Below are 13,123 nucleotides of genomic sequence, written 5' to 3'. Positions count from 1 at the left end.
AAGGGAGGTTGTAGCCAGGTGGGGACTGGTCTCTTCTCCCAGGCAACCAGCACCAGAACAAGAGGACACAGTCTCAAGCTGTGCCAGGGGAGGTTTAGGTTGGCTGTTAGGAAGAAGTTCTTCATAGAAAGAGAGATTGGCCATTGGAATGAGCTGCCCAGGGAGGTGGTGGAGTCACCATCACTGGAGATGTTTAGGAAGAGCCTGGAAGGGCACTTGGTGCCATAGTTTAGTTGATTAGATAGGGTTGGGTGATAGGTTGGACTCAATGATCTCAAAGGCCTTTTCCAACCTATTCTATTCTATTCTATTCTATTCTATTCTATTCTATTCTACTCCATTCCATTCCATTCCATTCCATTCCATTCCATTCCATTCCATTCCATTCCATTCCATTCCATTCCATTCCATTCTTCCATTCCCTTCCATATACCTGGAAGCACCACACACCAAATGAATGGGAAGAAGTTGAGCTCCCCTTTAAATAGTTTCCTAAAGGTCTGATTTTGTTAACTTCAGCTGTCTAAAAGAAGGCAATGACACACTGAGCATAAGGAAAGTGAGAAACTTTTAGCACTACAGACACTGTTAGATCCCAAAGGCATTTCAGACTGATCAAACTGAAACGCTGATAAAGAATGGTGACCTAAGGTCACAACTTCATGAGAAGAGGCAGAAACAAAGCTGGTTTATATTTTTTCACATCCATTTTTTTTCTCACACTTACCCAGTTCAAACATAAAACATGACTTCACAAATAGAGATGCAGCAAAGCTCCCAACCTTCCTACTGACAGCAGATCCAAGGACTAGCATCGTGCGACCAATATTTTCACCTGAAACTCCTAATGGTGAGAATGCACTTCAGGTGGCAGACATCAAAGCTGGTTTCTCTTTAGACCTCTCACAAGATGAAAAGGATGGAAAAAGCAAGAAGGGATCTTACACCTCTTTAAGGAGCTATCAGCTGTAAACCTCAAAATATGGTATTAGGTGGTGATTCTCTGTTGAGAGCTGCTTTCATGTGGTAGACAGCCCAAATACTTGAAGGATGATAAATGATGAACTGTGAATGATTATTTTAATTCAGAGGAGGAGAAGAAGGCTTATGTCTGGCATTGAAATGTAATCAAAGCCCCTGACATATTAACCATCAAGTGTTTATCCTGGAATGAAGTTGAGTGCTTTTAACTGGTGTTATCAAAATTATTCAGAACGAATCAAAACCTTGACAATTGAACTTACAGGGAGAAATAATGCATCAAATCTCTCTGTTATAGGAGGGATGGGTTATGTGGAAAAGGAATTATAGTGGGGAAGTGTAATTACCACTTGGTAACCAAGAGGTAGGAAACCTCTCACAAAGTGTGATCTGCTTTTAAAGATAGTAGAGAACTGAAATGTCGTAAGGTTTATGCAGCCACAAGTGCAGTTCACTGAGAAGTTAAAAGGGATTCTGCCTCAAGGGAAATGAGTAGATGGAGAACCTGGACAGAGGTAATCCCCTCAATTACAAACATAGATGGAGTCCCTGCCTACCAAGTCCTTTTTCAGTAACAGCACTCACTTAGGGTCCAGTTTGCAGTTACTTTTGTGCTGTCCCAACAGTTTGATCTGTGTTGTTCTGGAAGTGTTCATGCAGCTCCCAGAAAACATCTGCGTGGGTGAGAGTTATGAGTAAGTGAACTGGAATGAATTATTACTTTCAAATTTAAAATAGTATCAGCAAAATACAACATCTCCCTTCTGCTCCCCAGGGTGCAGGGTTTGTAATGCTGAAGGTGCCAACAGGGTGCAGGGAGAGGCAGTGAACGACCGTCAGCTGCTTAGTCTCCCTGTGCCCCACAGCTTTGCGTTCTGGTTCTGTGAGCACTACTGTCTAAGGGAGGATTCAGGAGTCAAGGGATTCTTGATACAAATGGCCCCTTGATTCAGATTGGATTCAGACAGTCCCTGGAGAGTCATGGTTTTTCTCAGTGACCATCTGGTGGCTGGAAACACAGGCAACATAGACAAGCTGTGCATGTGCTCCAGCAGCTCAGAGCCCATCTTCTCACCCATCCAGAAGATGGTGACCTGCATAGCCAGGGGACCTTTGCACTTACAGGACCACGATTTCAGCCAGCCTGGGGAAAGTTTGCTGGCATCTCATATTTGCTTGCCTTGTATTTGTCCATTTTGTAATATCAGATAATAGAAAGTCCCACTTTGCTGTGTGCAAGGCACATGGGAGCAACAGGTTTGAAGTAGCTCAAATTTGCTGTAACATGGATCTATCAAGTGCTTGTGTGACCCCCCAAAAAAATCTCTTAAACCAAGAAATATGTGACACTGGCTAGGCCCTCCAGCCCCTGAGCAGAATCATAGAGTCATTAAGGTTAGAAAAGACCCCAAAGATCATCAAATCCAGCCATCAACCCAACACCACCATGCCCACTAAGCCATGTCCTGAGCTGCCACGTCCACACATTTTTTGAACGCCTCCAAGGACGATGACTTCACCACCTCCCTGGGCAGCCTCTTCCAGTAGCAGCTACCAAATTCCTACATATTGCAGTTGGTGAGGGGCTAAGAAGAGGGTGCTCTGCCATTTAGCTTTGCAGCAGTGGGAGAGACACATTGCTTAGGGAGTACTTGATGGACATCTCTGAGGCTTGTTGGTCCCACAGCAGTAGACCTTATGTTGGCTGGGAATTGTCTTCTTTGCTTCATCATTGCTCTTCCACGCCTGGCTGACTGTTGTCCTTTTTCCTCTAGAATAATTATGATGGCTGAAAATAAATGTGTGGGACAACTTGTGCCAGTTTCCACAATTTAGCAGCACATGGACATTTGTGTGAAAGTGTGAGCCAGGATGTTTGTGTTCATTCTCCTAATTCTCTCAACAAAATGGTTTTATAAATAATCAGGCCTTAATTGTGTGATTCCAGTTAATGCAGAGGGAGTTAATTAACATCTGGAACAAGTTTCCTGGCCCGAGTTATTAGCTGTGTCTGGTGCAGAATTCAAACAATGTATGAAGTGAGGCCTACAGCCAAATGATTTTGTACATAGCTGAAATGAGAAATGACCAAAGATGGATGAGGTATGGCGGCTGTGCCAAGATAATGTCCGTGTGCGGTAAACAAGTGCAGACTGAGTCAAGGCACGATTGTTGTGCTGGTCCAGGAGGTGCGCTGTGTGGCAAGGAATAGGCATCACCTCTCAGTTCATCCCCTCTTCAAACCCTCTGGCTCTTCCTACTTGTCTCCAAAAGCCTCATGGATCAGTGATTCTGGAAACCTTCAAAGCTGGGGGGGATGGAACAATCCCACCAACACAAAGGATAGTCCTCATGTGCAAATTTCCACATCCCTAGTGTGTTTTATCCCATCTGCCTGTGAAGTTAAAGAGGAAGGGTTTAATTTTTGCCACTGAGGAGGACAAGGATACCAAATCCCAAACTCTTAATCACCAGCATCCCTCCTGTGTACACAGAGGTCCTGTGTAAATCAAGGACAGACTCAAGCTGTGCCAGGGGAAGTTTAGGCTCGAGGTGAGGAGAAAGGAGAGTTGTTAGCTGTTGGAATGTGCTGCCCAGGGAGGTGGTGGAGTCACCATCCCTGGAGGTGTTCAAGAGGGGATTGGACGTGGCGCTTGGTGCCATGGTTTAGCAGTCATGAGGTCTTGGGTGACAGGTTGGACTTGATGATCTTTGAGGTCTCTTCCAACCTTATTGATTCTATGTTGAAAATCCTCCTATGGAACTCACATCATTCTGTTAATTCTTTGCAAGCCTTTTAAAATCTCTTTCCCTCACTTTTGGTTGTAAGTAGAAAAATGGCTCTTAAAAAAGGTTGAATAATTTTGCTTCCTACATCTCTAAAAGCTTGAGACCTGTCCACATTCTCCTCATGGGAGCAAAGGAGAAATAATATACTGGAGTGAGAATTTGTGTGATATGACACACAGTCTAGCCTCAAATTTCAGTGTGCACAGGTCCACCAGGACAGTCAGTGCTACCAGGAGCTGCTCTCAGAGACCTGCAGGCTTTCTCCACAGCTCCTGGCTTCTCACACACACAGTGGCTATGGCTTCACCTCTTTGAGAACATCTCATTAGAAAAGTCTTTCTTTTTCTCTAGAAAAGGTAGGAAATGTTGGGAAAAAAAAGAGCAGTCCATTGCATTGGAGAGTGGTGGAGCAGGGTAGCTGGTGAAAGTGCCATCTAAACTCTCAATGGCCCAGAGGGAAATGTAATCCATCCTGATGACAGTGTGGTCACAGGGCTTACCAAGATTGTGGAAAGCCCTCAGTTTGGCCAGATGGAACTTCTGAAAGAAAAAGAAAAAAGAGTTTTGGCCATTAGTCAGAAACCAGAAGTAGGTGGAAGAAATGTTTTTTCACCCTGAAAACCATCCTTTCTCTGTTTTTCACTACCAAAACATACTGAGCATCGCCAAAAATGGATTTTCACATATGCTTTGTGAATCTCCACCTCTAGCTAAGGCAGGGACAATATGTCTGAGCTAGTTATATAGTTGCTCTCTTATTTACCACCTCTAACATGATGAATTGTTACTGAAGGTTTCTCATCCAAGTTCCCAGGTTTGGTAGAAACCTGTGCTGTGTTTTATGCATGAGTCCTACATGGCTGCAGCTAGAAGGCATGCAGATGAGGGAAAGCCTCTCCAAACAGTCCCCTAGCTAGGAAACACAAACAATTCCCTCTGAGCTTCAACAGAAAAACCACAAATTGTGGTGCAAATTGTATTTCCATGAAGTATTATGTATTAACACAAAAAAGAAGCAGAAGGGAAAGCTATTCAACCAACAGATGTGGGTGAAGCAGGGAGAAATTTAGGATGAAGTGCAGGTGGACAATGTGGCAAGACTCATTGCTTTCCTATAAGTCAGAGTCACTGAGTTGAATGTCAAAAGATCCCTTATATGATAGGGTCTGAGCTGCCATCACAACCAAATACCCATCCAAGTCTGGGGAATTCTCCTTCTCCTTCTCTCATATCAAAGCAACCAGATGTGTAAGTACCACCACCTTCATTTCCTCATCCATTCCTTTGTTTGCCAGAGCTGCAGATCTTGTACTAAAAAAAATGTGTGTCCTGCTGGTATAGACTACCACTGAGTGATTCAAAGCATGCTGAAGGCCACCACTTGTTTCTGCTGATTTACACTGAAGGAAGGCTGATATAGAATAGAATGGAATGGAATGGAATGGAATGTATCACTATTATAGAATCAACCAGGTTGGAAAAGACCTCAGAGATCATCAAGTCCAACCTATTACCTACTACCTAACACCTCACGACAACTAAACCATGGCTTCAAGTGCCACATCCAATCCTTTTTTGAACACCTCCAGGGATGGGGACTCCATCACCTCCCTGGGCAGCACATTCCACTGGCCAATTACTCTTTCTGTGAATTTGGATTGAATATAAGGAAGAAATTCTCTACTGTGAGGGTGTGACACTGGAACATGTTGCCCAGCAGTTACAGACATCCCACCACTGAAAATGTGCAAGGTTAATGTGGATGGGGCTGCAAGAAACCTGATTTGGTGGAAGATATTCCTGCCTGAGAGGTGCTGGGCTAGATAATCTTTAAATGGTCCCTTCCAACCCAAATTAAAAAGATTTGGGATCAAGTCCTAGGCTCAAGATGAGAGGAAAGTTTTTCACAGAGAGAGTTGTTAGCCATTGGAATGTGATGTCCAGGGAGGTTGTGGAGTCACCGTTTCTGGAGGTGTTCAAGAAGGGATTGGACGTGGCACTTGAAGCCATGGTTTAGTAGTCACAAGGTGTTGGGTGACAGGTTGGATTTGATGATTTTTGAGGTCTTTTCCAACCTTATTGATTCTATGATTCTATGATTGTAAGCTGCAAACAGCTCTGACTCCCAAGTGTCAGTGAGAAAGCAGGAAAAGCCATGCTGCTGGGAAACACTGAAGAACTGGGGTGTCAGCAAGCAGTCCTGCACACCGAGGTACTCTTATTCCAAGGAGCTACAATGATCAGTGGATTTATGACCAGTCTGAATTTCATGGATGACTTTCATAAGCTGTGTCATAATTACCAAAATTGCAAATAACTTTTTAATATCAATGTTTAAAAAAAAAAAAAAAGAGAGAAGAGGGGGGAAAAAAAAGGGGGGGGGGGGAGGGAAGGAGTGGAAATCATTCACAGCATTTTTATTGCTTATTTACAAGCTCAAATCAAATGGTTTACAACTTTCTGTTCTGAAAATATACAACGTAAGAAAACAGTAGCCTGGCAAAAATTATGCTTTTATGGTAATGACAGGGATGAGTTATGGTCAGCCTAGTTCAGCTGTAATGGCTGCACAAATGCTAGGGGAAAAAAAGCTATTGTACAACATGTCTTGCCATCACAGGCATGGCACCTGCTAGCTCCACCAGGAGACACAGGAGAGCGAGTTAGCATTTCTTCATGAACATTATTTTCAAGGGTTGTAATTGGACCATAAAGATTCATTTGGGGAGAGCATATCAGTATGCAGGCTTTAAAAACACACCAAACCAAACAAAAAAGAGGCAAAACCAAAACCACCTTGAGAATTACTGAGCTGGCTTTGCATATCTGGATTTCAGGAGCAAGTTCATGAGAGAGAATATATAATTTGCTTCTGATCTCACAGGGCTCAAAAGTGGTCTGCATCCTCCTTGTGGTCTACATGAATTCACAGCAGGTGAATTTAGTGATATTTACAGAGCCAGAAACTAAATCTTCCAGCCCACTGCTGGCTATCAGGAAAGAATAATATTTATCCACAGATTATGTGTTACACAAATGGCACTGACAGGACTTCCCTATGGATTTTACCAAGCTGCCCCTGCACCCACCCACGATCTCACTCTCTCCTGAGATGCTGCTCAAGGACACCAGCACTGGTTGTTATGCCCCACCTCCATTTGCTGAATTTAGTCTCCCAAACCAGCCACTGAGGTGGAAATTTAAGTGTTGTTTTCCACTGAGATGGGTGAGAAATACAGTGGCCATGAGCTCTGGCACAGAGGGTAGAGACAACCAGCAGCTGTAATGGAGGCTAGGCATGGCAGAGCTGCTTACACTCAACACAGCAATGAAACACAGGAACTGAGATAACTTTACTAAATGTGTGACACTGCCATCATTTTCCCTAATTCCTGTCACAGAAAACTTCACCCAGCGTACACTGTCAGTAAATATCTGCAGATGTTGGTCCAAGTTTTATGGTCTGACTTTCTTAGCAAGTCAATTTTGAAAAGCAGAATATGAAGACCTGAGAAAAGGACACTAATAGGTCATGCACAATCAGCATCAACTAACCCAGTTCTGCTTTTTCAAAATGGTTAGAAATCAGAAGCAAGACCCTTTGATTTGTTAAAATTTCAGGGAGGTAGAACACCTCTAATGAAAAGAACCACTGCTTAAAAAAAAAAGTCCAAGTAGACGTCTACTTGTGTCTCAAAAATCACAGATATTAGTCAGGGAATATCTTCCCCAATCTGTGGCCAGGCTGCTTGTTTACTTGAAGGCTTCTCATCCAGCTGGACAGAGTATGACTGAAGATCAGACATTGCATGTTTCATTCTCCACCACAGAATCCGCTCTACCTTACTCAATATTAAAGCCTTGGTAACGCCTTAAGGCAGCAGCAGCTGACCCTTTGAATTAAGATCTTCTCTGCAGTGGATGCCTCATGCCTATGCCTATTGATGTATTTTTAAGTGGAGATAATTTTTTTGGTTTGGGTATCTGCTCTGGCTTCCTAGTCCCAAGAAAACACCTCTTGTAGCTGTTTTTTTTTCGTGGCATGTGATTCCCCCTACTCCCCACTCTAATACATTGTTACATCCCACAGAAGAAAAACCATTCTCCGTGTCCATCTTTGTCAAAACTATAGGAGCCACTTCAGGATCACTTTGGAGGGTTCTTTATCACGTGGATGAATTTTCTCCCAGTTGTACCCTTTAACCCCAAAAGGTTAGGGGGGGTACTTTGTATGGGAGAAGTTAACAGAAAACAGGAGTTGCATTTCTCATGGTTCTCCTTTTAGACTTCCATGCAGGTAACTCTCTGCACACCAATTTGCTTTCCCTTTTCCAATACCCATTTTCCTCCTGGGGCTAGTTCCTGGGACAGAGCTGTCTTCAAATAATTTAATTATCGTGTGGCTTACACCTTTTTAGTTCCCCCTGCAACAGTGCGTGCTGCCTTCGGTTTACATCACTGGCTGGAAAACACTCCAAAGCATTGAAAAAACTATTAAATTGTTACAGTATTGGATGCCAACACACAGGGCTATTAGTCTAATTCATCCTTCAGATCAAAGCCCACACAGGCAGCTCTCCTGCCTACAGCTATTTTCCTTTTACTTTCCTGCTTGACAGTAGTCCCTCACATCCCTCTGTTCTACTTTCTTTGAACATACACATTTTCCTTTAGTCATGGAAACATAATTTATGTCCATTATGCTGCATTATAGATTGCAGATCAGGACAAGCGTGCATGACTGCCTGGAACGTCTGTTTGTTGTACGTGGGGTTTCTAAAAATAAATAAATAAGAAAGCCACCCTGCTTCACTGGGGAGAGAAGCATAGGAAGGGGGAGGACTCGGTGGCGGGGGGAGGGAGGGCTGGGGCGAGCTGCACTCTTCTCAAAGTTTAATTTCCAAGTAGAGACCTTGAAGCATTGATTTATTAACATCATGCTGTTTGCTTTTGTCACATTGGGGATGTGGCGCGGGGGGGGGGGGGCGGGGGAGGGGGGGTGGTACGGGGGGAGAGAGCTTGGCCCCGCTCCAGCCCGGACCACCCAGCGAGCTGAGCAGGGCTACCGGCGGTGCACACTCCCCGGTTCAAAGGTTCACCCCCAATTCACCAGCTCCATCCGTCACCAGCCGCCTGGCTCCAACACCCCATTGGAGGCAACAGCAATAACAACAATAACAAGCCACCCCCTCCCAATCCCCCCCCCAAATATAATATCCTAACAGACGGGCTGTCTGGGACGCGAGAATTGCAAAACCAATCCCCACCCCATCACGGGGAGTGTGTATGCACGGAGCAGAGCGAGTGTGAGGAGGGGGGAGAGAGGGAACGAGACAGACAGAGGGGAGGGAAGAAGGGAGGAGGGAGTCCAGGCTCTGAGAAACATCACTCCATCTCTCTCACTCCACAGGAGCTGAGCAAGGAGCAGGACCATGTTTGACAACACGCAGTACCCCTATAACTGCTTTAATTACGATGGGGATGATTATCCTACCTGTAGTTCTGATGAAGAGAAAAAATTCACCAGACCGGCATACAGGTAAGATGAAGTTTTTCCAAGTCCCCCCCATCTCTGGGGAGGTTTCTGAGCTCTGGGATGGTGGGATCGCAGCTCTTGGGGAGTGCAGGACCTCTCCCCAGGTGTGTGCAGTGGCTCTGGTCCCAGCACAGGCACAGCAGTGGGCAAATTTCCCCCCTCTCTGTGTTTGAAGTGTTCATGATTTGTTTCCTCCAGTGTGGGGACATAGCAACTCTGGCATGCTGTAGAGCCACCAGACCTCAGATGGTCTCCTCTGACCTCATGGTTTCCCCAGGAGAAGGGGAATTAAATGTTCATCATGCCAATGGATGAAACAAAGGCAGGTAATCCCTGATGTGGTGGGAAGACACATAGTATGGATGTTCACAGGGGCACCTAAAGTCCTTTCCTCAAGCAGGCAAGGTCTCCAGTGACTGTGTCTCTGAGCCTGGTCTGCCTCACTGCAGCCTTCCAGGTCAGAGAAACTTTTCTGATGGGGCTTGAGAAGTAGGTGATCTTTCAGTAATCATCCTGTACCTAAGCAGCCTGTGCTGAGTTCCAGGGCAAACAGCGTAGTTTGGAGTTAACTGCCTGGAGTTAACACCAGTGTATCACCCCAGGGACTCTCAGAGGAGAGGCAGCGACCACACTCAAGACTTAGCCCTCAGATGTCTTAGGTCAGGGCACAGATCCACCAGGAAAACTTTTGGAAGCAGAATATAGGCACACACCTACCCATGTGGTCCTGAAAACCGAGTGTGTGAGTGAGGTGATGGTGTAACAGCAAGTTTTCCTTTTTTCAGCTATATTGCCTTAATTGCAATGGCCATCCAGCAAAGTCCTTCAAATAAAGTCACCCTCTCTGGCATTTATGACTTTATAATGAAGAAATTTCCTTACTACAGATCAAATCAAAGAGCCTGGCAGAACTCCATCCGACATAACTTATCACTTAACAGTTGTTTTGTAAAGGTAAGATCGGTAACTGTATATTTATGTGCACACTGGCTGGGAAAAGGAATAGATGTAGGAATAATCTCATCACTAGGAAAGAAGGGAAACAAACAGCTGAGCTGCAAATCACTTAAAAGCTCTCTGGGTTGTCAATTAGAGATATAAATAGATATAGATAACAAATTGAGGGGACGGAGTTTGCATCCTGTTCGTACAATAAAGGAGACTAGGCTTGTCATGTGTGTTTACACCATTCTTGAATGTAAATGAATGCAGATGTTAAGCAGCAGCATCTGTAACACATACAAATACTGAACTGCCTTTAAATAAATACAGGTCCCCAGAACAGAAGGGAATGAGAAGGGGAAAGGAAACTATTGGAGCTTTGCAACGGGATGCGAATCCATGCTGGATCTCTTTGAAAATGGGAATTACAGGCGAAGACGAAGGAGGAGGAACATGAAAAGGGAACATAAGGAGCAGAGACCAAGCAGAGGGAAAAGTCCTTCATCCTCCAACATGTCTTCTATGGACTCTGCTTTAAACAACATTTCCTCTTCTGAAAGTAAACATGAAAGAATTGAATCAGGCCCAAGACTACTGGAGGCTCATGGGCTTGCTCCAAACAGCATGACTAACAGGCAGAGCCTAAGCAGTTCCTCCTTAGCAAAATCGGATTCCGAAATCAAATTCAGCATTGATTACATCCTTTCAGCTCCCGACCCCCTGCCTGTCCTGAGATCTCAATACCGTATGCAAGAAAGTAAATATCACCTACTGGAGGCCCAGCAAATCAATCTCCAGTTCTGGACAATGTGATGTTATCTGTTTGTGGTCGTTGCAGCATGTTCAGCAGCCCTCATGTCACTGAAAGTCAGCTGCCTGCCTCCTCCTTTGCTTCCCGAGCACTTCTCAGAAAGGGTTACTGATTCACCAGCTGATCTCTGCCTGTGCCCTAAGAACTTTGCTGAGATTAAAGCACAAACAACATCTACCAAGATTGGCTTTGGCTATGCTCAAATTCATGAAATCCTAACTTTGTTTTCTGAACTGCTGTGGACATCATTCCACACCACAGAGAATTTCCTTTTCTCAAGCAAAATCTGACAGAAAAGAGACTCACTGCTCACCCATTGCTGTATTAAAGTGAAGTTGATTCCACTTTCACCAGTGGAAATTAGGATTAATTCCACTGAAGTATATAGGTCAGAACTTAAGCTGATCTAAAGCAGTGTAATTCTGTCGACTTACACTGGCTGAGAATGTAAGGGGGTGGGGAGGAGGGGGGCAACTTTGTTTTCTTCAAAGCAAACCTAGACAACCACTTTGTCTTCCCTTGTTTTTTTGTTGTAACATCATGTTTCACACTGTTGTGCAGCTTTAATTCACCACTCCTTCCAAAATGTAATTACTTATAGGGATTTAAAGTATATTTTTGTTGACATTCAGGGCAGGATTGCTTAAACTGTTGAAGTGAAATTGTATTCCAAATCATTTCGAGAAAGCTAATTGCACAGCTGTTGAACTCTGCTTGACTTTGATGGGTGATGTGACAGAGGAACAGAGCCTCCTAATGCCTTGATTTAAAAAAGAAACTAATAAAAAATAACCCTCTCCCCTTGTATTATCAGAAAGCTTCCTGAGATGCTGCAGGACAGTCCTTGAACATCTTTCATTTAGCAAGCGTGAATGGAGACCCAGCTTTGCAAGAAGCTTCATCCAGTGCTAACCAAGGCCGGAATTCCACCTCCCTGCTTTGAGACAAATTGCAGATTCCTATTAAATAGACTTTATTGATCCTTCTTGGAAGCAATTACCAAAGTGGTACTTGATACAATTTCAGCAAAGCTGGTGGGATTTGTAATTTAAGGAGGGCAATGTTAGATCATGAGCTCCATTTCATCGCCATTTGCATGTGGTGGGATATTGCAGGACAGAACCTGACGGACAATGCTGCACTGTAACAAGCATTTAAGAACCTGCCTTTATGCACCTCATTCATGATTAATTGCTTCCCAATGCCTAATGGCACCATCAGTAAAGACTCCACAAAATCTTGGTTTGGGCTTGGCTACAACAAGCTTCACCTAGCACAGATGATAGTAAAAGAAAAGACAAGGACTCTGGGGGGTTTAAGCAATTACACAGAGAGAGAGAAAATGATCTTTGCAACGTGAACTAAAGGTAAATGAAGGTGTATGAGAGAGGCAAAACTGTGCTAGAGATATGCTTGGGCATGACTTGAATTTTTAATGCAGAAGCTTTGACATTTCAGTAAGTTATTTTACATTGTGTCTAATATATACTGTACATTTATACTATATATTCTTATATATTGTTATTGGGAAAAAAGGAGGAATATCACTGCACTTACATGTTGTAAAAATGCATGATGTATGTTGTCATGATGCTGAAACTCCTGCCATATACTTAAAATTTACCATCAGTGGTATTTCACACTGATTGGTAATAAATGCTGATATTTTTTGTTACTTCTTTTTTGGGGGGTGGGGGTGGGGGAACTATAAAACTTGCTATCTTTAGGCATTTCCATAGCATGCAAAAAGTCTTTGCTGCTGCTCCTTCTTCTTCAGAAAAGATGAAATGGAAACTCATCTCAGTTACATCACTGCATGCCTTCCAAACTCTGGAGGGGATGATTCCTTGTGGCTAAGTTATGCCATCAGATGGGAGCTTCCAAGTTCTCTGTGAATTGGTGGTTATTTGGGGCAATTATCAGAAAGCAAAATCTGACTCATCAGACCTAACTGATCTCCTGTTGCCACTGATGTTAAAAAAGGAGAAACAAAACCTCTGGGATCCCTGAGCAGATGGCTTCTCATTTGAGGAGGGATGAGAATTTGCTCCTTTACTATTTAT

The 13,123-nt window shown here is 43.8% G+C and overlaps 1 protein-coding gene across 3 annotated transcripts; it reads left to right on the top strand.

Annotated features, from left to right (window-relative positions):
- The first annotated feature begins 8,629 nt into the window (after positions 1–8,629).
- On the top strand, positions 8,630–11,509 carry FOXL3 (forkhead box L3). Of its 3 annotated transcripts, none has more exons than XM_054161312.1 (4): positions 8,630–8,675; positions 9,182–9,310; positions 10,093–10,261; positions 10,580–11,509. In XM_054161312.1, the coding sequence occupies exons 2-4, from the start codon at positions 9,204–9,206 to the stop codon at positions 11,060–11,062; spliced, it is 759 nt and encodes a 252-aa protein (XP_054017287.1). In that variant the 5' UTR covers positions 8,630–8,675; positions 9,182–9,203; the 3' UTR covers positions 11,063–11,509. The 3 variants fall into 3 exon arrangements, with proteins under 3 accessions (XP_054017287.1, XP_054017286.1, XP_054017288.1); XM_054161311.1 differs by lacking the exon at positions 8,630–8,675 and adding an exon at positions 8,999–9,077; XM_054161313.1 differs by lacking the exon at positions 8,630–8,675 and having other exon boundaries at positions 9,087–9,310; positions 10,195–10,261.
- The last annotated feature ends 1,614 nt before the right edge of the window (positions 11,510–13,123 follow it).

Source organism: Dryobates pubescens, chromosome 4 (assembly GCF_014839835.1).
Source record: "Dryobates pubescens isolate bDryPub1 chromosome 4, bDryPub1.pri, whole genome shotgun sequence".
Lineage (NCBI taxonomy): Eukaryota > Metazoa > Chordata > Aves > Piciformes > Picidae > Dryobates > Dryobates pubescens.
The sequence above is the reverse complement of the archived record's forward strand: the minus strand, read 5'-3'. Positions and strand labels throughout refer to the sequence as shown.